Genomic DNA, 27,377 nt, shown 5'->3' with positions numbered 1-27,377 from the left:
ATTCGTAACGCAATAGTTGTCCTCTCTTTTGTTTCCCTTTTATGCATGCGTGACACGGCATCAAAGCACATTGCTTTTTTTTAAACTGGAAAAATATTTTGAGCTTCATTTGAACGTTTTATGATTTAGATAAAATAAAAATTCGTTAAATATATTTGATTCCATTAATAACCATAAGACTGTATTTTTCGAAGTTCAAAGCCGACGAGCAAAATGTAAAAAATAAATCCTCCTGTATGTATATATACTCGAAAAAGTTATGCTAACACTTTTTTCATGCATTTAGGTAGTCAATTTTATATGGGCAAACGTACGTTTACGAGATAAAGGTATAGCGCTGAAGACAAATGCTCAGGATATAGTACAAAAATGCATATTTCACATAGTAATATTATCATTGTTAAAAGAGAACAAGTTTGTATTAGGTAATAATTAAATAATGCAACCTTATGTTCTGCTTTGACGAGTGGAAAAACCAAAATAAATAATTATATAATATTTGTATGTGTGTTTAAAAGAGTTGGATTATTTTGTGAGTGTAAGCGGTTTCAAAGCCAAAGAATAGTTGCAACATTAAAAAATTGCTGAAACACATTTTCATTTAACAACTAAAATAACAAATATGAGCAAAATATGTACTTTCTTCAATTTTCTTCTGTTGCCAACTTTCTGAAAAACGTGAATTCACCGCGATGCGATACAGAAACAAAAAGACAGCGACAGCGCGCAGAGGGTTTTGAGCAATAATATAAATTTGTATCAAACAACGCATTAAATAGTCATTTTAGTATACTTTTGGTGTTTACTTATTCAAGTAAATGCATGTATTAGTTTTTCTTTAAGAAATTAATCTAAAATTTGCAACTTTTTTTTTATGATTTCTAAAGATTACTTTATTTTTGCCCAAGAGCAACCTTGCGTACAGAAAATTGTGTTGTACCTAAAACTTCACCACTATAAACTTGGTCCTTATAAAGGACTTTCACCACAGTTTGTTTACTGGATATACTGAGGTCAAAATAATCAACTGTATCAAAACCATTTGATGAGTGGTCAACAATTTTAAAGTGCGTTTTTCATTGTTGTTTTTTTTTTGGGAAAAAATGTATAAAAATAAAATATATTGTGCGTAAAATTTTAATAATCAGTGAAAATAAAAAAACGGTGGTTTCGTTGTTGTTGTTAGCGATTGTAATGCACATTGTGAGTTTTTCATGTTTTTTTGATTAAATTCAAATGCGAATAAATGATATCGGTCGTCGGTCGCGTAGAACGCAAAATAGATCAAATGAAAGGCAAAATCAAACACAAGAAGAGCGAGAAATTCAAAACCAAAATCAAAAGGAACGTATGGCCAGATCACGTTCAGGCCATTCACCTGAAGAACGTATACAACGTAATGAGCAAGATAGATTAAAACAAACACAATAAACAAAGCACAAGGACAAACACTAGAATTATGCGGAATTGACTTAGAATATCCATGCTTCTCCCACGGACAATTATATATATCATGTTCACGTGTAAGAAAACCATCAGTTCTGTTTATTTATACCACAACTCAGGGCAAAACAAAAAATGTAGTTTACGAAAAGGCTTTGCGTTAGTTTAAGTTTAAAATTAACATTAATTTTATATTCTAAAAAAGAATAAATACACATAGAGTGAATTTAAATCGAGTGTTCATTATTCAATCTTAATTTTGATATGCCTAGCGAAGCAGGCAGAGGGTCCGCTAGTACTTATATAAAAATTCAGCCGTTTTTCGCGTTGTGATGAACTTTACGGAGAATGGCTCAACCGATTTTAACCAAACTTTGCCACATTGAAGAGACATATGTGGAGAAGGTTTGTGTTTTAAAATTTTAAGAATCGGATACCAGGGTCTCGAGAAATAGGCCAAAACGTGGACCCGGGTAACCCTAGGATGTGTTTGTACAATATGGATATCAAATGGAAGCTGTTGGTGAATGCTTTAGTACAAAGTATTTTTCATGCCGCTCCGTGACTGGGGTCTGGAGATATAGGTCAAAACGTGGACCCGGGAAACCTTTGGTTGTGTATGTACAATATGGGTATCAAACGAAAGCTGTTGATAAGTGCTTTAATACGGGGTAATTTTCATACCTATTGATGACTAGGGTCTCGAAATATATGCCAAAACGTGGACCCGCCGTGTCTTTGCACCGAATTAAACCAAACTTACACACATTGTTAAGTAAGTATTGAAAATGGGTTTCGTAAAGTTTGATTGTAATTCGGAGCACTGGCAACGGGTAAAGAGTTCTTTTGAGCCAGCCATAATGTCGCTTACTTTTTTAACGCTTGGGGCGGAACTGAACTGTCAAATTGACAGTGTGAGTTACAATGTGTCAATATTTCTTTCTGATTTGGACGCCATAAGGAGAAGACGTAAGTGCAAAGTGTAAACATTTTTTGTCAATTTTTTTGAAGTGGATTTTGGAACAGTGAATAATTTCTTACGAAATTTGAGAATTTAATGTGAAATCCGAATGTTCAAATGAAATTATGTTTTGCGGATTTATTTTTTCGGTTCATATGCGATAAGCTACGATACACCATGAGTGAAAAAATGGTAAAAAAATTAAAAAAAAACAAAAGAAATTGTTAAAGGATGCAAAAGAAGAGCACGAAAAATGCGTAACTTTGATGAAAAAATTAATAATCTTATCATGCAAATTGTCAACAATTTTCAAAAGAAAAGACATGATTTAAGAAAATCACAACAAAATAAAATAATCTTGACCAAGTGGACTTGGGCTTTTAGACACATATGCATCGAAAATATAATCCACAAAAATTGAAAAAAAAACATGTTTTAAAATCTCAGAATACCATAATTACAATCATGTTTATTACAGTACAAATGCCAAGACAATCACGTAATCATATTGGTCGTTCGACAAATAATAATAGGCGCATGAGAAATGCTCGGAATAACGCGACATCAGAAGAACGTCAAGAACAAAATGAAGTAGTCAAACGATTGATGAATAATGTTATCCAAGCAACTATTTTAATTGGCAAATTCAAGAATGAAGACGTTCTAATACCAAGAATTCCAATAATTCCACCTGAATTGCCATTTGAATTCAAGCGTTTGCAACTGCCCATTCGTTTAGCATTTGCAATAACTACCAATAAATCACAAGGGCAAACTTTAGAAATATGCGGGATGAATTTAGAAGAACCAGTATTCACCCATGGTCAACTATACGTTGGCTGTTGACGTGTTGCGAAGCCAACAACATTATATATTTACTCAAAAACAAATAGAAAAACAAAAAATATTGCTTATGCCAAAGCGCTTGAATAAAGAATAAAGAAATAAATAATATGAAAACCATATCTATTCTATTTTAGTGTGCCCAGCGAAGCGGGCCGGGTTTGCTAGTATTATATAATATTTTTAAATGATTTTTAGTTACGCTGAATATGATTGGGATAGCTTGTTGATAGTGTAATCGATCTTTTGCTGTGATATCGCCATTTTTCGAAAAAAACTCAATCTTAGTAATTTCAAAAATAAATTCGCCCATTTAACATTAAAAAGAAAAAACAGGCATGTGAAGTATATTATATACTACAACTGGAATCTCCACTTGAAAACAAATAAAGCATTCTGACAAAATAATGCAAGAGAAGTTACCAAAATCGATTGACTTCGAAGTATCGGATTTCAATAGTATCGAAATGTCAACATCGAAACTTTTGCATAAGCTAATGTGCGGTTTTTTGCATCTAACTGTAACTGACATAAGTGTACATATGTAGGTATATATTCTAAAACTATTTCTTTTTATGGTTTTCTTATTGATTAAAATTTCTTAGGATATTCAAAATGTTTTAGCAAATAGGGGCATGCATTTCACACAATTCATTCGTTTTAGTTTTAATTAATTGGGCTAGCGATGATGAAATTTTAGGTGCGGATTTGATTTGGATTTTAAGTTGGAAAAAAGTACTTCCTAAACTTACCGCACGTGTTGGTTTCTGATGTCACATTGTAACACAATCAAATAACAACAAGAATTAATTACCTCAAATACAAATACATAGACAAAAGAAAAATCGCACATTTAAATATAAGGTGCAACTTACCACAGGCAAAGGTGGACGACTTAACGCACCGGCTGGCGACTTCTGGGTGGATGGTGTATTGGCGCCAGATCCAGCGCCACCGCTAGTGCCATTTGGCGTGCCCGGTATACTGCCGCTGCCACCACTTCCCTCCAATATGGTCTCCGGATTCTGGAACGTATAAACGGTGAGGGGTGGCCGTTGATGCCCCTTCTCGTAGGCGGTTGAAATGGTATGTGGACGATCGGCGGCAGGTGGCAACACAGGAACGGCATCCTGGGAATGTGGAGGCCAAGTGGAAACAGCGTGTGATTGACTATTGGCAGTGGAAGCCTTATAAAGCAAATCGAAATTAGTAAAAACAACAACTAATTTGTTAAAAAATATTTTACTGAAGCAATTTAAAGCACAAAAGTCATAAGAAAGTACAAAAAAAAAAAAAAAATTATACAGCAAACCAAAATACTGTTTTACTGAATATAAAAAGTAATTAATATAAAAATAAAAACCTGTGTGGTTAGCGCTGGCGATGAGCAAAAGCCACTATCACTGGATTCACCAGGTTTCAAGCGTATTGCAGGCGAAATTAACTACGATTGAAGTAGAGAAAACACAAAATAAACAAATAATGCACAAAAACCGAAGTATAAACATAAAACATAAAAATCATATCATATATCAGTTTGATCATAAAAAATCTGCTCAAAGAAATTAAAATGAAATTTCACTAAAGCGTAACATTGACATTTCCCAGAGACCTGCCACCATGTCATTTCCTCCCCTCTCTAAATCTCCCTATGCCGTTAGTTATTACTAACCTGCGATAGCGAACGTGGATAGTGGTGGTGTCCCGGTGAATTGCTTGAACCGCTGCTGTTCATGGAGCTAATGGAACAAACGGAACTTTTGCGTGAACCCAATGAATTGGAGCAACCGCCTTGGGAGCCCGAACCGGCACCCGGAGACTCGGGATATAGTGTCATTGTAGCTTTTGTGTCATGTATAAGCTCCTCGGATGCTTGCGGCAACACGCTGGGGTCTTTCGTTACAATAGCAATCGAATCCATTGCTTCCTATTATACAATAAATTAAGAATATATGTCAAACTATCGAATTATTTAGATTGCCACTTCGCTATTCACCTGCAAATGTCCCAACTCGGACATTACTTCGCATTCCTCCTTCACTACCGGCTGCAGCATGTCCACAAACGTACAGTATCGCAAACGCTCTTCGATCATTGCCGAACGCAGCGACTTCTTTTCGACCTCCTCCAGTTCAGCGCGCCGCAAGGTCACATCTTGCATGTGCGAATCCATGAGCGATTGTATGGAGTCCGACTGACCTTTGCGTGCCTTCTTCTGCAGACGTAAGGTGTCGCTAGAACGCTTTTTCAGTTCGGTGCGACATCGTTTATACTCTTTGGCATGTTCCTTGTCAATGGTAATCACTGAGCGCTTCCAGTCTTCTAGTTTATCCTGAAAATGCAAAAGAAGTGCTTAAATGATATTCCAATGATAATGATTCACAAATGGCTTCACTCACTTGCAGTGGCTGTACAAGACAGTCCATTATTGCTGTTGTAAATGTCTTCAGACGCGATTCGACAGCTTTGTGCCGAAGACAGACACGAGTTAAGGCTGTACCAATTTCCTTGGAAGCTCCTGCAAGATAAATGAAATGAGATTGAAACTTTCCATAATAATTCCATTTTTTTTAATATCTAGATAAAAAACTTTTAAAATTATTGTTCGCCTAAACTGACAGAAATACGCCATTAAGTAGGAATAGTTCCAAAACAAAATTAAATGGAAATACAATTAAAGCCCACTCGTGCCTTCGTAACGATTCCATATACAAGTACTGAGCACAGATAGAGGGTAGGCAGATAAATCCTTGAAACTAGAACACATGGCGTTCCCACATCCAATTCAACATTTTACTTGTAAAGAATTGTCTCTCAACAGAACCTAAAATAATTATCTGAGAAATCTATGAATTAATTTTCGTTTTGACATTCATTTGATCAGGCACCCACAAGCGTTTTCCGAAAACTTAAAGAAACTGACTGGGACTCTTCGCCATCGAGAGAAACCATTCAACACTGGTTTACTCAATTTCGGTCCGGCCGTACCTGTGTAAAGGTAATGTCAAAGGTTGTAGTCATCATAAGAAGGTCACCACACAACAAATATTGGAAAAAATCTTAGGCATGATATTGATGAAACGCCAAAGTGATAGAAAACGTTTTTTCTAATAGCGGTCGCCCCTCGGCGGGCAATGACAAACCTCCGAGTGTATTTCAGCCATTGAAAAGCTCCTCATAAAATCAATTTACCGTTCGGAATCGGCTTGTAGGCCCGTCCATTTGTGAAACAACATCAAGATGCACACCACAAATAGGAGTTGGAGATGGGCCAAAACAGAAGAGTACGCGCAAATCGTTTTTTGTATGATATTCATCAATCAGCCAGTGAAGGTGCACGAACTTCAAGAGGCTATAGGTTTGACACCTAGGCCAAGGATCAATGATTTCCGTTTTACTCACAATTGACAACAATTAAAACCCTACGAGAACTCAAAGGAAAGTTAAGCTAATTTCAACCACAATCCTAACGAGTTCTTGTGACGCTCATAACAGTGGACGAAACACGGATTCATCACAACACATAAAAATCCTGGAAACAAGCGCAACAGTGGACTTCTAGCGGTAAATCGCGATCAAAGGTTGATATAAATATATGCTTCCTTTTTCGTAAAGACAAGCTCTGACGATAAAATATTTGGGCTGAAGGAAGAGGCCGCCGATTAAACAAATCCCTATTTTGAACGCTTCGAGAACCCATACTACAGGGCCCGCCATCTATCGTTACTGATTTGAACTAGGTATTATTTGAAGAATGGTAACACTTAGCTGTCATCTGATTTGACCGAAAGTTGGTTTTATTCTTCCGCTGAACGAAAATGGTTGTGTATACGCTCAAAGAACGCTGGGAAATATTGCGACATTACTTTGAAAATCATGGCAATGTTGCAGAATGTGTACGAAAATTACGTACGTAAGAAGATGAAGACTTTTACCGAAAAATCATCTTTTCGGATGAAGCTCATTTCCATCTCGGCGGGTATGTTAACAAGCAAAATTGCCGCATTTGGGGCTCAGAAAACCCGTACGCACTCGAAGAAAAGCCGATGCATTCACAACGAGTCACTGTTTGGTGCGGATTTTGGTCGAGAGGCATCATTGGTCCATTTTTCTTCGAAAATGAGCGAGGAGTGGCCGTAACCGTCAATGGAGAGCGTTACCGGGCCATGTTGAACGAATTTTTCTTCCGAGAAATTGAAGAGGAGGATATTGGTGGCATTTGGTTCCAACAAGATGGCGCTACTTGCCACACAGCGAATGCTACGATCAATCTTTTGCGCACTGCTTTGGAAGATCGCATTATCAGCCGAAATTCTGATATCGTTTGGTCGCCTCCGAGCTGCGATTTGACGCCGTTGGATTATTATCTTTGGGGTGCCGTCAAAGACCAGTGTTATGCCAACAAACCAGCAACAATTGATGCACTGAAGACCAACATACGCGATGTCATAGCTGAAATACAGCCGCATACAATCGAAAATGTGTTGAAAAATTGGACCGATCGTATGGGATGGTGCATGGCTAGCCGAGGCAGCCATATGAATGAAGTTGGTTCCATCATTAACCGGAAGGATTGTACTTCAAAATAAAAAAAACAGTTTGGAAAAATATTGGGTAGTTTCTTTTTTATAGCATTTTTAATTCCGCAAAGTTATATGGCGGACCCTGTATTTGCTCGACATACAGAATTTAAAGAAATTTTGATTGAAGTGTATTTAGCTAGAAGGAACTATGTTCGAAAAAGGCATTTTAGCCTCGTAAATGTATATGGCGCATGCTTTTGGTATTTAACGACTTCATGCGAGTAAATTAAGAGCCGGATAATTTATAAACGTTGCTCATAGAAAAAAGAAGAAATACTCGTAAAAACTTAACACACTTTCCACTCCATCCTTATTCCCACGATATCATGGAGAAAGATTGCAAGCGAATTGGCGTCAAATGCAAATTCTCCATGAAACTAGACTAACTCGTTTCTGATTGGAAAATGAATAATGGATGAAGTCATATGGTTGGTGTGTATACGAGTACGTACATACATATTTACAGCGGCATTAAGATACCAATATTTTATACAACTTATAATTCAGTTTCAGCATTCAGAACTTAAGAAAATTTCATGCTCAGTATTTTCCTTTTTTTGTATTTTTATGGTTTGCATATTTTTCTGCTCAGATAACATTTGATAAATTTGTTTATTTATTTATATATTTAAGTCAATTAATTTCAATTATTATTTTATTTATTTACAATAATATAAAGAATAATGAAAACAAAACATGGGCTGAAAAGTACCGGGCCTAACAAAGAAAACACGTTTTTCGTAATTTTCATCAAGAACAACGCAATCATTCCAGCGCCGCTCTAACATTTCAATACCACTTTTGTGGGCCGGTTTATCTTTTGCCTCAAAGTAGGGCTCAGTTTCAACCAATTCGAGCACTTTTTATTCGCTGGGAGCTAAATTTGGCGAATATGATGGATGTTGAGCAATTCGAAGTTCAATTCATGTAAATAGTTTTGTTATTGCTCAGAATCATCAGCACGTTTATGGGCGCAAACGCGGCACCCACTTTGTACAGAGCTTTGTCAAATCTTCATGCAATATAACGCCAACACTTTACACTCTTCTGATATCTTTACCATGTCAGTTAAGTCACGCAGCTTCACTTCTCGATCATTAAAAACAATTTTTTGGATTTTTTTTTATGTTTTCTGGTGCTATCGCCTCATTTGGACGTCCACTGCATTGGGCATCATCGGTGTTCGGTGTCTCTACGACCACCTCTGAAATCAACATAAAAAAAATAATAATAATTGGCGCGTACACTTCTGTTAGGTGTTTGGCCGAGCTCCTCCTCCTATTTGTGGTGTGCGTCTTGATGTTGTTCCACAAATGGAGGGACCTACAGTTTCAAGCCGATTCCAAACGGCAGATATTTTTATGAGGAGCTTTTTCATGGCAGAAATACACTCGGAGGTTTGCCATTGCCTGCCGAGGGGCGACCGCTATTAGAAAAATGTTTTTCTTAATTTTGGTGTTTCACCGAGATTCGAACCAACGACCTCTCTGTGAATTCCGAATGGTAATCACGCACCAACCCATTCAGCTACGGCTGCTTTGAAATCAACATACTATTGTTTATTGTTGTTTCTGGGGGAGCGGAGTCCCCTAAACACTTTTCATGCCATTTTTTCCCATTAAAACACGAGATACCAAAAGTAGCGTCAGTCTTAGAAAATTTGTTGTCAAAGACAATGCCAAGGGAACACACAATGTTAGATATTTTCAAATAAGACGTTTGAAAGCACTTGGACTAGTTCAGCGAAAAAATGATTTCTGGCACCACAAGTAAAGCCTATCCATATCGCTTTGAAGATTAATGACATTCTCTTGAGCCTTGATCACTGAGAAGATTTTAAGACCATTGAATAAGGTAAACATTTAGGAAATTAGAAAGCACTTTTGATATCATTAATAAATCACACAAATAAGAGCGGCCCCAAGATACTTCCTTGCGCAACACCACAGCAAAGGAGGTTGATGAAATACCATCAATTGTTATAAAACAACGCCTGTTGCATAAATAAGAGTTCATCCATTGCAGAAAAGCATAACTCGCATGCCCATAGCCTCTATAAAAGACACAACTCCAAAACATAACGAGAATATGACATCAAAAATATAGCTACAGTGCCGCAACGCCACACGCCATATTGTCTAGGCTTATTTTGGTGGCAACCTTAATGCTGCATGCACTCATGCAACTTTTGCTATTCTGACCAACAACAACCAACCAAGGAACAAAGAGCATATGAAATGAGAAAGACCTGCAAGGTGTGTTTTCTATTTATTTTTAGTAATTTTTTCTTTTTGCACCCGGCTGGTGCATACAACACTCGGCCAACAACCGGTCTTCCTGCACATTGCCGTCACCGTTCATGCTACTGCCACGGCGGCACAAATGCAACTTCCAACGGCTGCGGCGGCAGTGTCGGCGGCTAATGTTGTCATTGCGATTATATTGTTCTCGTTGTTATTGCCTTTACCGTTGCAACTGCCCCCATTTAACGGCGACCACGACACTACCGGAGAGTTTAGCTGCATCCAAACATATGTCAACTGCAGAGTGGCCAAACAAATAAATGAGTGGTACTTGGTGCAGAACGATGGATTGGCTGGAGTTGTGTTTGGGAGGGAAGCAGGAGGGTGGTGTCGCAAAATAGCGAGTTTTTACTATGTAAGTATGTAAATTGCTGCCGGTCATTGGCGACAATCGACAAACAAAACCGATTACACAGTATACGCAGCAACAACAACTACGGCAGCACCTGGAAGTAGAAAAAATGTGGCTACAATGGGCCAGTTGTTGGTTGCTGCTTATTGCTGATCAATTACCGCAAATGTGTTGCTGATCAAGCTTTTGTGGCACTTTTAATTGCCCAGCGAGCAGAGATCGAAAATAATAAGAATAACTTAAATCGATTATTGTAGTTTGTAGCCAATTGAATGTTTATTATAAAATAAATACTTGTGGATTGAGTAAATTATTCTGTAACGACAACTCGTTTTTCTGCTTCGATTATTTTTTAACTACTTTAGGTTTTAATTTCATATATTTTTTCATATATTAATTGACTCACTCTTCACTTTTCTTGTGTCACTCATTACAGCGTTTTTTAGTATCCCCGTAAAACTAATACGGCTATGCAAGATGACATTGATCAATACGAGCAGCGCCGTCAGAATTGGGAAGGACCTCTCTGAGCCGTTTGATACCAAACGAGGTTTCAGACAGGGTGACTCCCTGTCGTGTTTTTTCTTTAACCTGATGTTGGAAAAGATCGTACGAGCCGCAGAACTTAATCGCTCAGGCACAATTTTTTATTAGAGCGTACTCGGCCAAATCGCGTAAGCGGTTATTGCGCCAATTAAGAAGAAGAACATTACAGCGTTTTTGTTCATCAGCTGCCATGTTTTTTTTTTTTTTTTTTTTTTTTTTTTTTTTTTTTTTTTTTTTTTATCCGAAGGGGGAATCTTACATAGATACCGTCAATATAGATGGCATGCACGATTCATACTGATCGCTAAGGGTGCACCTCATTCGGGACCACGCACAGTCAGTATTACTACTAAACTCTACTTGCGAAACAGTACACCTACGTACTAAACCCTAACTCCGACTTCTGTAGCTTTAGTTTGCCCTGCGGTACCGCCGTTTAAGCATTGCATCGCAGGGCCAAGCTAGCCATTATGGCTCTTCATTTGTAATTCTCTCTCCGTCTACCCTTCATTACTTCTTTGTCTTCGTTCCTTACTGCGTTCCCATTCCTTTTTCCGCAGTTCCTGTAACGCTTTCGCGGACCATTCTTTCATCTTGGCCCACACCAATTTCGACTGCAGCATGTGATCTACAATGTTGCCGGGGGTTATTTTTTCTTTTATGATTTCTTCGATGCACATTCTTTCAGATGCGTATCTCGGGCAGGAGAAGAACACATGTTCCACGTTCTCACTACCGTTGCCGCAGAGCGAGCAGTCAGCTGCGTCCTCGTGGCCGAGTCTTTGGAGATACTCTCTATAGCATCCATGCCCCGTCAGGAACTGTGTGAGGTAGTAATCTGTGTCACCATGTCCTCTCTCAACCCAAGCCTGTACGCTTCTGATAAGCTTATGCGTCCATCTTCCTTTTGTCGCTAGGTCCCAGCGATTTTGCCACTCAGTTATGCTCCCCAGCCTTTCTTCTTTACGCTCTTCCGCCGTTAATCTCCTGTTTAGGCTTTTGGTTTTGTCGTACACTCTACCCAGTTCAGAGGCCATTATATCTGGTGGCATGATACCTGATATGACACATACTGCTTCAAACGACACTGTCCTGAAGGCACAGGCAACTCTGAGGGAAATAAGTCTAAAAACTATTTCCGCCTTCTTCAGCTGCCATGTGCGAACATCAGATTGTGCTCATGGGGAATTCCACTGCCGCAGAATTCATAGAAATTTCAAAAAATGTCATTAATCAGTTAGGTCAATGGCTGCCTAAAGTGAGGCCGTTGAATTTCTTTCTTTGAGTTTTGGTTTTAAAGCGTTAGGCTACTGTGGTGGTGATAAAAACACATTTTTTTCTTCAGGATAATGAAATAAATTAAAGTTAAAAACAGAAAAAGTACTGTATTGCAAAGCGCGTCAGATACTGGCATATAGCCTTAAGCATGATGCAAAAAAACACGTATTTCCATCCACTTAACATTTTTTGAAATATATAGGGATTTTCGAAGTTGTGTAATTTGTTCAAATTGCTAGCAGTGTTGCCATATTACACATATACATAAGCACATACATAATTGGTGATTACACCCTTTTTGGGTGTTTGGCAGAGATCCTACTCCTATTTGTGCTTTTTCGTGGCAAAAATGTACTCGGAGGTTTGCCATTGCCATATTAGAAAAACTTTTCCCACCATTTTGATGTTCATGCAGGGACATTCGAACCTACGCACCAACCCATTCGGCTACGGTGGCCGCTATACCCGACACTCTGAATACCCGGGTAAAATAATTGGAGAGGTACAAAGAAACCGGCATCAACCGGTGTATCAAAGATTATTTATGCCACTCAGGCAGTGCTAATCATGATCGTTTACTTCGAAGCCCAACAAGTTTTCATTCATGGCTCAGACAATATACAGGCCCTTAGGCAAGTGAGATCCAACATGCAGAAGCCTTTTGCCATTTCGGATGAGATAAAAAAAGGACTTAAGGGTTAAAAGCTGACTTGAACACAAATAAGGAATCAAAGAATCTCCTATACAAATTTATACAGTTCCCGACTAGGAAAGAATAAGAGATGGAAAGCCAAAGAAGAAACGGGAAGACCAGAGTTGAGCTGAAAATATAAATAACTTCGCTGAGAGTCATGCAACGCAGAAGGCACTAGGGTCTAAAGCTGACAAAACAGGATTTTGAATAAGTATTGGGCTTCCTTATGCTATTTATTTTTCAATTTTCAATTTAGTCAAACAAAAAGAAATATTTGGCGGAATGCTAAATCTTAACTTTGTCTTAACAATAACTCAGCCACTCAAATGTACAAGGCCGAAACTGATTTTCACTTTAAAGGCATCGAATGCGTTTTTACTTAAAAGTACTAAATTTCAGTTACCAGGGGGTACATCAGCGCAAAGAATGCGAAGAAACAGTCGCTCCTAAACCAAACGGCAATTAACACTATGACAAATAATATCGGCAAACAGCTTGACCACCATTTAAGTAAATTTCCACCCTTCACAGAGAGATTGAACCAAGCAAAAAAGGGGGAAAATATTTCATTACTAAACATTTAAGCTTTATATATAATATAATACATATGTACAGCATACATAATGAGGAGGGAAGAGGAGAGACGAGCTGATTTTACGACGTATTGCAGTATTTGTTACTTTTTCATAGAGCCGACGGGTGGTAAAAAGCATTTGAAGGGTTCACCATAAAATTGTTGACGGGTTGGCGACATTTAAGCCCACTTTATGTGCACTCAGAAATCTAACGAAGGGGAAGTCTGAAAAACTAAAACAGCACAAGCTCGTTTGAACCAATGCAGACGAGAGATCCGATAGTGAAATTCAATTACAAATGTAAATTCGTCCGATTGCGAGGAAAAATTTTACTAAAAGGGTGTCTTTACCATTGCAAACCATTTTTGAATGTTTTTTTTTAATTCAACTTTCACAAAGCTTCGATGTTTAAATCCTACATTTGTTACGAGGATAAGTAAGAGGCTCCGGTAGTTGTAAAAAGTTGACTACATTTAACAGGCCAAAGAGCCATAAAGCACTTTTACTGTATATTTAGAAATTCATAGTGGTCTGGCTATGGGATATGTACGTATGCACTTCCCTTCGATCAACAGGCAGCGCACAGCCAGTCAGCCATGCCAGTAAATGTCAATAGCAACGCCCATTTCAGACGATGACAGACATTTGAGTAGCTAACAGTGGCTTCTTGGAACGCTGAGATTTCTTCAATACAATTCAACAACTTGCCACAGAGTAAATAAATATCCCATAAATAAATTCTGCAAGTGTGCAGAAACCGGCGATGAAGCGCCCGCATCAAATCGGTGGAAAGCGGAAAGTAGCGGACAGTAAATGGTTCAACTCCGTTTATTTGTTTGTGATTCTGGCAATAAACAGCATGATGCCGCAACATGTTTAGCAGCAGATGGTCGGATGAGGGCAGCAACATTGTTGCGTAATTGTGCAACATGTGTGTGTATTTGAATCGCTTTCACGAAGAAGCAGATTCCCAAATAAAATGGAAAAACTTGACTTTCGCACTGTTTACTTCTAATTTCTTATGCCTTTACGTTTGTACAGTTGTTTGTATGTGTGCACGCATTAGTTGGCAAGTATACATATGTATGTATGTATGTATGTATATGTACGCAATGATTTTATGCGCGTTGGGGGTTTGAACTTACCTCTTGAATTTGTTGCTGCGTCTGCGATTTTTTGGAACGCATCCAAATATGCGGCGATTGCCTGAATGGCGGCACTACAAATAAACAGAGATAAAAAGCATTAAATTAAATTTGAGAATATGTATGTATGTATGCATGTATGTGCCTATGGCAGTATAAAATCTGAAATTGCTTTGCTGCTCTCAAATGTTTTGGTTAATTTCTTTTACACTTTTAGCCACAAATCTGTATTTTTCATTAAATGCGAAATTGTTTTGCGGTGATGGGGATTTTGAGTTCGCGGTCAAAGTGCTTCTGTTGTTGGACAACAACGAAAAAATATACAATATATAAAAATACAACATAACACATTTATAAAAAATACTGAGAAGTCAGTCAACTGCTATTGTTGCGAGGATATTTACTCAAATATTTACGAAAATAAATAATTTCATAAGGAAAAAACTTTTCAGAAGAAAATACCCAAATACCTTCTTCTTGAATTTCTATCTTATTTCAGGGACTGAGTGTAAAGTATGTTAAAACAACAACGTCCTTGCAAAAGCAATCTGTGAAAAATTATAAGGACGACAAAGCAACCCTGGTAATAAAAAAAATAATGTTCGCTTGATTGAAATAACGAGAACTAAGAGATTTTCTAAAAGCAAAAAGGAAAAATCAGATTTTTAATCAAATTTCAGATTTAGTAGAATTGTGTTTTTTTTGCACTAAGTTTGGCGTGGAGAGTTAACTCTACTGTCAAAATAAAAGTGCAACTCGAGTATGAAATTTAAGCAAAATCGAGACTTATTATGCATTTTTGGCATTATTTGGACTCAACTTGAGCTTGACTTTCAAAAACTAATGTCTTTTCGCGTTGTCCTACGGCTCGTGGTATAAACCCTAATCCCATGTCGATGGGTTGTTCGTGTCCAGCCAATTCGTTGAGAAATCATGAATTTCTTATGAAACTACTGCACGGTGCATATTTCATACCATTTGTCTATGATAAAATATTATTAAAACAAAAAGATTTCAAAAAAATTTCGGATATGTTGTTGGCGTTATATAGTGGACCCATCGGCATGGGATTAAGGTGCCAAATTTAAATGCTGTTGAAAAGGCGTATCCTTTTCGCAATACGCGTTGTGAAATTTGTTAATTTTGTAGAAAATGTAAAATCGTAGGTTGTTTTTACGAAATTAGTTCTGCGCATGAAAACCGATTTCCTATGTACTACTGTGGGCAAAAAGTAAGGTTAATTGGGTTGTAAAATGAAAAATCTTTATTTATTCTTGTAAATCAATTTCATCCCCTTCAAAATAATCACCTCTCGATGAAATGAAATACACTTATGCCAACGATTTTTCCAATCCCCGAAACATGCCAAATAGTCCATTTCCGGTATAGCCATCAGGACCTTCTTCGATTCAGCTTTTATCTCCTCAATCGACTCGAAACGCGTTCCCCGGAGTGGTCTCTTGAGTTTTGGGAATAGCCAGAAGTCACACGGAGCCAAATCAGGTGAATACGGTGGTTGCGGAACGATATGCGTGGAATTTTTGGCGAAATGGTCACGAAGAACGGGTGTTGTGTGAGACGGTGCATTATCGTGATACAAAAACCAAGATTTGTTGGCCCATAATTCTGGTCTTTTTAGGCGAATTGCTTCACGTAAACGACGCATAACGCTCAAATAATATTCCTTATTAACAGTTTGGCCAGGTGGTAGGAATTCATAGTGCACCACACCACGAAAATCGAAAAAAACTGTTATCATGACCTTTATTTTTGAACGACTTTGAGGTGCTCTTTTCGGTCTGGTCTCGCCTTTAGCACGATATTCGCTTGATTGGTCGGTTGTTTCAGGGTCGTAAGCATAAATCCAAGTCTCATCTCCCGTAATGATGCATTTGAGCTTGTCCTGATAGTCTGAAAGCATTTTTTCACACACATCAACGCGACGATTTCCAAGAAATTGAGAGTTTTCGGTACCAAACGAGATTTGACTTTTCGTAGGCCCAAATGGTCTTTCAAAATGGTTTTCACAGATCCTTCTGATATTCCGATCATATCAGTAAGGTCTTTAACAGTCAACCGACGATTTTTGAGCAATAACTCCTTCATTTTATTGACGTGTTGGTCATCTGTTGACGTCGATGGTCGTCCGGAGCGCTCCAAGTCATTAACACGTTCTCGACCCTCTTTGAAGTCTTTGTACCACTTATAAACATTTTTCTGCGACATGGTCGAATCACCAAATGCCTTCTGCAACATGCTCAACGTTTCCGCAGCCGAACTTTCATTCCGCAAACAAAATTTGATGGCACTTCTCTGCTCAATCAAATCAGACATTGTAAAAATCGAAAAATGCACTCTTGATCGTTTGGTAAACACAAGCGTAAATATATTACTGATAATGACATTCACATGAAAGTTGGCCCAGATGTTACTAACAGTGCTGCCAACTCATGAAAAAAATAACTAGAGCGAAATTTTAATTCCGCGAAGTTGACGAAGTTAAAACGACCAAAAAATACCTCTCCAAAGCAATATTAGAAGATCATGAATCTGCTTGTGACAAAACCGAACTTATCGTTGCGTGAAGTTGAAGCACTTTTAAGTAAAAGTGGTGTTATTGTACCCAAAGACACGACTCGAGGACATTTACATGCAGAAGTGAAAAGAAGTTTTACTTCCCACAGTGAAAAGAGTAGCACGGGCTAAGGCAAGCTCAGCACGGAATTGGGTAAACGTAATTTTCACGGATGAATTTTCATTTTGGACGAATAGGCGACCGCTGTAGCAGAATGCGTTGGTGCGTGACTACCATTCGGAATTCAGAGAGAATGTAGGTTCGAATCTCGGTAAAAGACGAAAAATTAAGAAAAAGTTTTGTCTAATAGCGGTCGCCCCTCGGCAGACAATGGCGCATGCCACAAATAGGAGGAGGAGCTCGGCCAAACACCCAAAAAGGGTGGACGCGCCAATTACATATATATATATATATATATTGTTGCATACATCGGTGACTGTATGCCTTCATGCCACAATTTGCACAGATGAACTGAACCCAAATACTTGTTTGAAACATATTAATAATTCCAAAATGTATATGTAAATATTTAGCAACCGAAGTTAAATCATTTCTAGGATTGCTATATTTGGCTGCAATAACATTCGCTTCTATTTACAGCATCATAAGAAATCAGGAAGAGTTATGGTTGTACAAACATTCGAGATTAATTTACCACAAGACCAATCACTATTTTTTCAGAAGGAGATACCTTTTCCCTTTTTTATACAGAAAATCGGCAAGCAGTTTCAATAAGTCTAATGATAGCATAAACATTCTTAGGCCAAAAAAAAAAGCTTTATGCTCCTCGCGACAGCCTAACTATCGCCTTCCATTTCGACATGCGAGTTCTTCTATTTGTATCTGCAAATATTTGTATATGTATGAATGCCGCTTAATATTGAATTTTTGTATACTCCTTTCTCAATTGTTTGTTTTTAAATCAAGCATTTGAACTGATTAACTGCACCATAAACGAATTGAGAACAGAAACCCCGTAACATTTCAAAAAATGCGAAGCAGAAGCGATTTGAGGGAGCAACAGCAACTTACATATGTATATAGCTGACTAATATGCACACATGTATGTATGTATGGATGTATGTATGTACTTACCGTAAGCATTGATGCAACTTCGTGGCCTTGGTAACAAAATCTTCCCAGAGCGGTGATGTATTCTGAAAGAAAAGTAAAGAAAAATTGGGTTGATTAGAAGAAATTTACCGAAAGTTATACTAGGAAGAGGGTGAGTAAGTAAGTAAGGGGAGTTGTTAGAATAAGGTTGCTTTTAGTAAAGGGCAAGAAAACAACAGTCTTTTTCATAGCTTATTTTCTACAGTAATTTCATTTATTTTATACCGCTAATTATAAATTTAATTTTCTTAACACTTGATTTACGGAACATTATCCTCATATTTTTCCAAAACCAATTCGTTTCGCCGAAAAGAACTAAAGAATAAGAAAAGATCCTAAGTATGAATGCTACATTACAGCGTACAAACGTTTCAGAAAGATAGTGTCAAAAATGTTTCGGCTCTTGTAGAGATTCTCCGCTTATTGTGTTTTTCTGTTGACCGATCCCTTTTTCCTAGTGATCATGATAACTCCTGGATATAATAAGATACAGGATACAATTTCGACTGAGGATCGTTCCGAGAATACACAATCTGTTGAAAGTGGATGGACAGAATTATCTTCAGATAGTGAAAAAGGAAATTTGGATACAGTCCGTCGGAGCAAGAAAATGCTGATAGGACGAACTTTCCCAACACATCCCAAAATGTAGCGGATGATAGCGTAATTGCAACCAACGGGAAACTATCGGGAAAATTGAAACCAGGCGGATCTAAAGGTAGGACGTCCATCCGTATGATTTTCAAAGATATCGGCCTACATTCCATGCTAAAAGATGAGTTGCATGCTTAGCGCTTTTGATTTGATAATTGACAAGCATATCATGCAACACATAAAAGAGTGCACTGAAACCGAGGCGCGTCGTGTTTTGAAAACAGACTGGACAATCACAATTGCGGAATTACGAAGTTTTATAAGAGTTATGTATGCTCGGGGCGCATATGAAGAGAGATCGTTGAAAGTTTCCTATCTAAGGTAGAAAGAATGAGGCCCCCTTTCTTCCGAAACACAATGAACAGAGATAAATGTACAGAAATTTTAAGATGCAAACGCTTCGATAAAAAAAAACAAATACTTATAAATTCGGCATTAAGTTTTGGTTAGTGATTTGGAGAAAGATGAAACCCGAAGCTCACAACCATATTTAGATCGAGGCAAAAATATAACAACAAATATTTTCTTTACAAGCATACCGCTGGCTCAAAAAAGTGGTATGGATAAAACGCGCAGCCATTCCACTTTGCCTGTAAAAATTAAAAGATTACCCTTTAGTATTATTGCTATTATTTCCATGATATTTTTAAAGGACTTTTTATTTCTTGATACTTTATTTAAACGTGAATGCAAATATGGTTCAATTTGAAGTTAACTTGAATAAATCGATTTTTTTACTTTATAGGTAAATAAGAAACGTCCGTAAACCTAGTGTTAAGCCCCTCCCTCACAGAACTTGTGCATAACCATCATAACCTTGAATTGATTCACTTAAAATCGCACAAATAAAGAATTTTCTTTAGTATAACCTAGAAATTTATAAATTGACGGCTTCTAAAAGCTTATACATAATTTATTTAAACATACAGAAAATTGAAGTTTTCAATGAAAGCAAAAATCCTTCGATCGAGCACTAGTTTTTAATTTTTTTCTTTTAACTTATTTTTCAAATAATAATAAATCCATCTAGTATGAGAATGCCAGCAGAGGCAGGAGTTCCATAAGATGCATAAAACTCATCGAGTGGTGCAGTGGCCAACACCGACTTCGAAAACGTATTTTCGAGAAAAATGACTTGAATAAGGTGAGTCGTCTTGACCTTCGAAAGGCAGGAAGCACTAACTAATGGGCAAATATCTCGGAAACTATTCTTTCATATGGGAATATTTTCCACCTCTTATAACGTTGCAAGACATATGTATGTATACTGTACGGGTATTTAAACATTCATTGCATTATTTTATAAGAAAATAGACTTCGTACAGCCTAAACTACATATTTATGTATGTACATATCGTCCGTTTACTGGAAAAACGTCAGAACTGAAAAAATCACAAACTCTAAAACAACGACTTCAAATATTTCAATTTACTTTACGCCTCTCCGAGTTCAAGTAAAAACACTTCCCCACTTTACGAGCTACTCATAATATACATATATCGTCACTTTTCCCAATTTTTTATACAGCATAAAAGAACAGCTGAAGGACATTTCTGCATACTTACCTCGAACATTTTTTTGTTCGTCGTTCTTCCACCAAACGCAAGATATTTCACTCAATTAGACCTACTAAAAATCAACGAATCACCTACACCAACTCTTCCGCTCTCCATTTATTTCATAAGTTTATAAAAAAATATTTAACATATTATTTTTGATAAATTAAATTCCCAGACACTACACCTAAGTGGCAATGGCTCTTGGCAGCGGAGGTGGATAATTGAGGGTAAACCGCAGTCAACAACGCAACAAAGAGACAACTTCTGGACTGCAATAGCAAAAAAAACAAAACTTCTGTATGATAAACGTAAAAAGTTTTACTTGTTGTTTTTGTATAAAATAACGATGATTTACGCGCTGCTGGAATGTAAACTGAAATTAAAAAAAAAAACAGCTCACTGGAGCAACTTTCCGGCATCGAAGTCGCGCACGATATTCATTTATGCGGAAACCCGCTGGGCGAAAACTGAGAGGGACGATCGAGGGCAATATGCGGGAGGCTATGTTGAGTGAAACGAAACATTCTCACGCGCTTTAAAGCGGTCAATTTCAATTGTAAATGGTAGAAAAAAATTAAAATAAATTAATGTTTATGCAATTTTAAAAGTGTATACGAATTATACGCAGTGGAATTAAATTGGGGTTTTCTCGATGCTCTAAAAGTAGATAATGAATTTGATGTTGAGGCCTTTTCGATGTTTTTTTTTAGAAATTTTCGTGAGGCTTTTGAGCTCTCAGTAAATATAATCATGTATGTATGGTATGTGGGCTGCTTATCGGCATGTGCGCCTAAAAATATGCAATAGAATTTAACATGTGTACTTTTAGAAATGTGTAGCCGCTTATCTGCGTGTAAATGAGGAACGAAAAGTAGCTTTTATGGAGGGTATTTTGCAGTAGAGAAATTGAGTAGGCATTCCAACTCAAATTACCATTCGTTCTGTGTGCGCTTTTATCAGTAATTATGTCAAATTTTTTATGGTATAACACAAACTTTTGTGATGCCACGGAAGGGTTTGATTAGATTATTGCTTTCGTTGTGCAAAGCTACAAAGAAAACTTTTTCAAATTTAATAAGGTTAAAGGTAGAATAAGAGTGGGTAGGTAAAGTAATATATATACATATACCCTTATATATAAAGGGTGACTTTTTAGCTATTATCTTTTTAAAGAGTTGGTTTAAACAGCTGACGCACGTTTCGTGTTTTGTTTCACTGTCAAACATCTTCAGTTTGGTCTATAATTTAACCATGAATCGTCTTACAAACGAACAACGCTTGCAAATCATTGAATTTTATTATAAAAATGCGTGTTCTGTTAAGTTTAAGATCCACTTCTTTATCGAAAAATTGTGTTCAGCGACGAAGCTCATTTTTCGATCAATGGGTTCGTAAATAAGCAGAATTGTCGATCTTGGAGTGAAGATCAGCTAGAAGAATTGCAAGAGCTACCAATGTATCCAGAAAAGGTCACAGTTTGGTGCGGTTTATGGGCTGGAGGTATCATTGGACCGTACTTCTTCAAAGATGCTGCGAATCGTAACGTAACTGTGAATGGTGAGCGCTAATGATATCCAACTTTTTTTTGCCCAAAATGCAAGAGCTTGACTTCCATGACCTGTGGTTTCAGCAAGACGGTGCCACATGCCACACAGCAAGCGTAACAATGCACTTGTTGAGAAGCGAGTTCGGTGAACATTTTATTTCACGTTCGGGACCTGTCAATTGGCCACCCAGATCGTGCGATATAACGCCTTTAGATTATTTTTTGTGGGGCTATGTTAAAACTCATGTATTCAGACAAGCCTGCTTCAATTAACGCATTGGAAGACAACATTAAAGAATCTATATGTGAGATACCAACTGAAACATTGGAAAGAAAATTAAATTATATGGCGTGTACTATCGATTTAAATAAAAATTTCATGCATTTTTTTGAAAAACTTTCCTATAGCTCTTAACAAATCACCCTATAGTATTCTTACACCCTTTTCGGGTGTTTGGCCGAGTTGCTCCTTCTATTTGTGGTGTGTGTCTTGATATTGTTCCTCAAATGGAGCGACCTACAGTTTTAAGCTGACTCTGAACGGCAGATATAATATTTTTATGAGGGTTTTTTCATACACTTGGCGATGTGCCATTGCCTGCCGGGGGACGACCACTATTTGAATAAACTTTTTCTATTATTGGGTGTTTTATGTACGGAGATTCGGTAAAGTAATAGTACCAGTAAAAAAAAAAATAAAAAATTTTCAACTCAATTTTATGTGATAGTAAAGAGGTTTTCAATAAGCGCACTCGAACTTTGAAAGAGTTTAGCGGCCGTCTATTGTTTGGTATGGATATCATCCAAACATAATTCCACTTAAACTATTTATTTTACTTTAACTCAATGTTCGAGCCCTCTTAACGAAACCCCTTTATGAAAGCTAATGGATTTGAACCAGTCTCTCCGCAATCTTTTCTCACTCTTTCTAATTCCACTTAAGTATGATTAATTACTGTCGAACATTCATTAAGTTCACTATAAGGCAAAACAAATAAAAAGAGATAGACAACATACAAGCCAAAATTAGCACCAAATTAATTATTTTCAAATTCTCAATTTTAAATTTACACCAACGTGCCGCCAAAACTGGAGTTTATCGCATGTGGAAAAGACGTGGAACGCCCATTGCCAAAGATATCACTTAAAAATGTCTTCTAAACGGCATGCACACTTTATTTTTACGCATATACACATACGATCTATTCATGCACACATACATAGATACAGTGGCGAGCAGAACTAACTAAATAGTTGACACACTCATGTCTTTTTTATTGCTGTAATCATTCTTCAAAATAATGCTATCAAATTCTCAGGTTAAATGGTTCATTTATTAGGAAATAAAACGTGTGAATTCCATTTCACAAAATATTTAAAAATAAAAAAGATATTTAAAAATAAGAAAAAATTCTATTTAATAAATTTTACTCGGCGATAAGTTTTATGTAATAAAAGTTAAAATTTATTATTAACATTTTGTACACAGACCTTTAGCCTTAATGACGATATTTATACGTCTTGACCAGCTTTTCAATAGCTGAGTGTGAAGAGTTCTGAACTCTTGACTATAGCTCGCCTATGTATGTTCTTGAGGGCCATTTCGGAGGATGCTAGCCGTTTCTTTAGAATAGCCCATACATTTTCAATGAGGTTTAAATCAGTAGTCTGTGCTAAAAGCTGGAGGTCTTGAATTTTTATCTACTCTTTAAGAATTTTCGCGGCATGTTTCGAGTACCCGTCTTGCTGAAATATAACATCTTCTGTTGGATTTGCCCTTAAGTCAACAAAATCCGGCAAGTTGGTACTGACCAACTAGATATTCAATAGTCTTCTTTTTCACTATCCCGAATATTCGTACCAATAGGCCAATATGCCACGACGTGGAGCAGCCCCACACCGTAAGGCTACCACCACCATGCTTCGTCATCATCGTTTGCTTAGCTCGATGCTTTCGCACCTTTTCATGCGGCCGATGTAGGTAATACTGCTTTCCATCCGACTGAAAACGGTTAATACGTGTCTCATCAGATTATATCGCTTTTTTTCAGTTATCAGCGCTCCAGTGTTTGTACTTTTTGCTGAACCTTAACCTCACTTTCACGTTATTGTCAGATAATGGTGGCGACGAAGCAGTTAATCTCAACTCAATTTTTTTAGTTTATTTTGCTTACCGCGTTAAGGGGGGAAGCTGGTCTAGAGCGCAAAAAATGGGCATATTTTATGAATTTATTTTGACTCAACAAAGGAATCAATCGAAAATCTGTGAAATAGGTTTAATAATATAGCTTTCATGGTACAAATACCAAATTTTTCGTCTGAATTAATTTCAAAATGGCCGCTGTCCAGCAGTTCTCCTAAGGCGCCTTTTTTTCTAGTGGGTCCATTGCCGAAGACGTAAACTCCTTAATTTTTGTCCTGGATCAAAAAATAAATTTTTTTTAGTTTCTATATAACAACAGAAAGAGACGTACGTAGGATTTTTTCGATATTTTGTTTTTTCGCGAAATGGTGCACGTTTGAACAAAAAGTTACAATTTTCACTATAAAGAACGACATAAAATTGTTGATTAAAAAAAAACTATGTAATATAAATAAAAAATCCTACGTACGTCTCCGGAGAAAGGTATTTCGAATGTATTGTCAAAATTTCGTAAGAATCGGTAAAGATATGTTCGAGTTATGTCTTCGGCCAGTTTAAAAAAAGCGATTTCGAGAAAAACGCGTTTAAAGTTGTAAGTAGCGTTCGGGGCATACCTGCGAGGCACTGCCGTCGAATGAAAAATTTAGGCATTTAGACATTTTTGCTGGCATCCCTCATTTGGTATATATTTCTAAGACCCTAAAGCACCTTTTAAGACAAAAAAAATTTTTTCGATTTTTTCAAAATTCTAGACCAGCTTCCCCCCTTAAGCGTTACTGACGAATTTTGGCAAAACGCAAATTGGCTAAATGAAATCTTTTGTTGTTGTTTTTATATTTTAATAAATGAAGCATTTAACCTGAAGATTCGATAGCATTATTTTAAAAAATCTGTATTCATTTTTCAATCAAAAATGCATGAATGTGGCAAACATTTAGTCAGTTCTGCTCGCCACTGTGCATATACAAATACGCTAAGTTAAGTTTGATTTGACAGTTTTGATAAACTGGATAGTTCTGCTTTGCGTGCTACGCTCCTTGCCTTCTGTTCTTTTTTGGGTTGCTGGATACGTACATGTGTACATCAAAACTTCTCGTATAAATTATTATTTATTATTTCACACAGAATAGCTGATATTTAGTTAAAAGATTCTGCTTGTGTCCTTTATTTTATTTGTTCACTCATTTCGGCATTATTTTGAAGTATCTTAACAAATACTCGTACTTTCAACTGTCATTTGTTATTGGACGTAGTACATTTGATTGAGACGATTTGTCTCCCCGCTACATGTTTACTCTGCACTATTTTTGAGCTAATCCGAGCCACATACTACACTTTACTTTCAAATATTAGACATTTATCAAAATCAAAACTCAGTCACTGATGACGCAATAATGGAACAACAATGAACGCAATTTGCTTTCGTTTCATAGTACTTAAGAAAAACGATACAAGAAACAAATGAAAATGAATGATCTGGATAGTAAAAAAAAAAATAATAAAAAAAATACAAATAAAACAGTGCCAGAGAAAAACTTAGTACAAAAGAAATGAATGAGCGATTAACCAAAGATATGAAATGAAATATTTTGAATCATAAAAAAATATTTTTTTAATATAACAAACTATAATTTTTTTTTTAATCATTCATGACATTCATTTTTTAAAGATAATCGCTTTCAAATGTTGGCCGCAACTGTGCCAAAATTCGGCTATCAGAAAACACTAATTTTGAATGACTTGCTGGGAAATTCGGTCGGTATCTCGAGAACAACTTTTGTAATGTTGGCTTCCAAAGGCTCAATCGATGCTGGTTCATCCACAAAGCATTTAGGCTTAGCAAATGAAAGTCCAAGGGTGTGATATCACACGCTCTTGGAGATGATGAGACGAGAGATAAATTGCTCACCGAAAGGACGACGCAAGAAATGCCATTGTTTCACAGGCTGCATTGGCAAGTAGCGCCGTGTTGTTGGAACTAAATGTTGCGGAGACCACGGGTTTCAATTTCCAGCATTCGCGGAAATCTCGTCTTTGAAGAAATATGGGTCGATGATTCCTCCATTCCATAGGAAGCACCAAACGGTAAACGTTGTTGAGGCGTAAGTCTTTCCATGATGAAATTACAAATGAATGCTAAAAAAATTATGTATTTAATTTGACAGTTGTCACGCATGATCTATCAAATAAACTCTGTTGGAAAAAGTAGCTCTAATTGTAATTGAATCTGAATTCTTTATTGGATTTATTTCACATTCATATATTTTTCACTTTTTAAAATATGCAAAAACATTTGTTTTCTACATACATAAAGTGGGTCCATTCTCCGATTTCCGATACCTGAGCTCAAGTTATGCACCGAAGCCTTGTCTGAATAAATTTGTTGAGCGACTTTTAAAAATTAATTCTTAGCTGATTTATTGCTAAGCTATGTAATATAGTAATCACCGGAAATTGCTTATTTCGCAAAAAACAAAAATTACTTCATATGAATAAAAATAGTTCTATAGTTGCAAAAATGCATAAATTTAAGATCAGTCATAGTACAATCATTCTAAATAATAATATATGCATATTTTATGTGTATGTATGCGTGTGTGCGTCTCAAGACTTTAAATGACCCATCTCATCACATTCCTCACAATAGTCGCCAATAACTAATCGATTTGTTATGAATAAAATACAAATGTACACACACATACACACATGCATACATATTTAACAATCATCCCTGATAGTGGCTGCCAATCACTTTGATGCGTTTTCAATCATTTCACATCACGCAGGGTTCGCTATGATTGAATTGAGCTCAATGAGCAACTAATTAAACGCGAGAAATAAAAATCAATGCAGGAGATATTGCATTTTCTTTTCTGCAATTAACGAACGCGAGAGGCGGCGGGCAGCATTTCAGAGTAAAGTAATTAAAAAAAAGGTGGCCAGCAAGCAAGCAAATGTGGATCGTTATCGGTGCAGCGCTGCAGGATTGTATTATCACGGGTCAGACAACAAGCAAATGAGTGCTGCGCTATCACAACTTTTTTGCTTACTAATGGCTTGCAAT

General features: G+C 36.9%; 1 protein-coding gene across 8 annotated transcripts in view; it reads right to left on the bottom strand.

The window, feature by feature from the left end:
* LOC129245976 (mucin-2) overlaps positions 1 to 27,377 on the bottom strand; it is a 156,725-nt gene that overhangs the window by 28,019 nt on the left and 101,329 nt on the right. For 4 of the 8 annotated variants that reach the window (XM_054884439.1, XM_054884445.1, XM_054884444.1 and 1 more), the window contains exons 3-9: positions 18,394 to 18,455; positions 14,724 to 14,797; positions 5,647 to 5,765; positions 5,244 to 5,579; positions 4,920 to 5,174; positions 4,611 to 4,691; positions 4,123 to 4,434 (exon numbers count right to left, since the gene is read on the bottom strand). In XM_054884439.1, coding sequence (XP_054740414.1) covers positions 4,123 to 4,434; positions 4,611 to 4,691; positions 4,920 to 5,174; positions 5,244 to 5,579; positions 5,647 to 5,765; positions 14,724 to 14,797; positions 18,394 to 18,455 — 1,239 coding nt within the window. Of the gene's footprint in view, positions 1 to 3,999; positions 4,015 to 4,122; positions 4,435 to 4,610; positions 4,692 to 4,919; positions 5,175 to 5,243; positions 5,580 to 5,646; positions 5,766 to 14,723; positions 14,798 to 18,393; positions 18,456 to 27,377 lie in introns of all 8 variants that reach the window. The other 4 variants (XM_054884440.1, XM_054884446.1, XM_054884441.1 and 1 more) reach the window with 3 other exon arrangements.

Source organism: Anastrepha obliqua, chromosome 4 (genome assembly GCF_027943255.1).
Source record: "Anastrepha obliqua isolate idAnaObli1 chromosome 4, idAnaObli1_1.0, whole genome shotgun sequence".
In the NCBI taxonomy this organism is placed as follows: domain Eukaryota; kingdom Metazoa; phylum Arthropoda; class Insecta; order Diptera; family Tephritidae; genus Anastrepha; species Anastrepha obliqua.
Note: the sequence above shows the minus strand (reverse complement) of the source record. Positions and strands in the feature narration are given on the sequence as shown.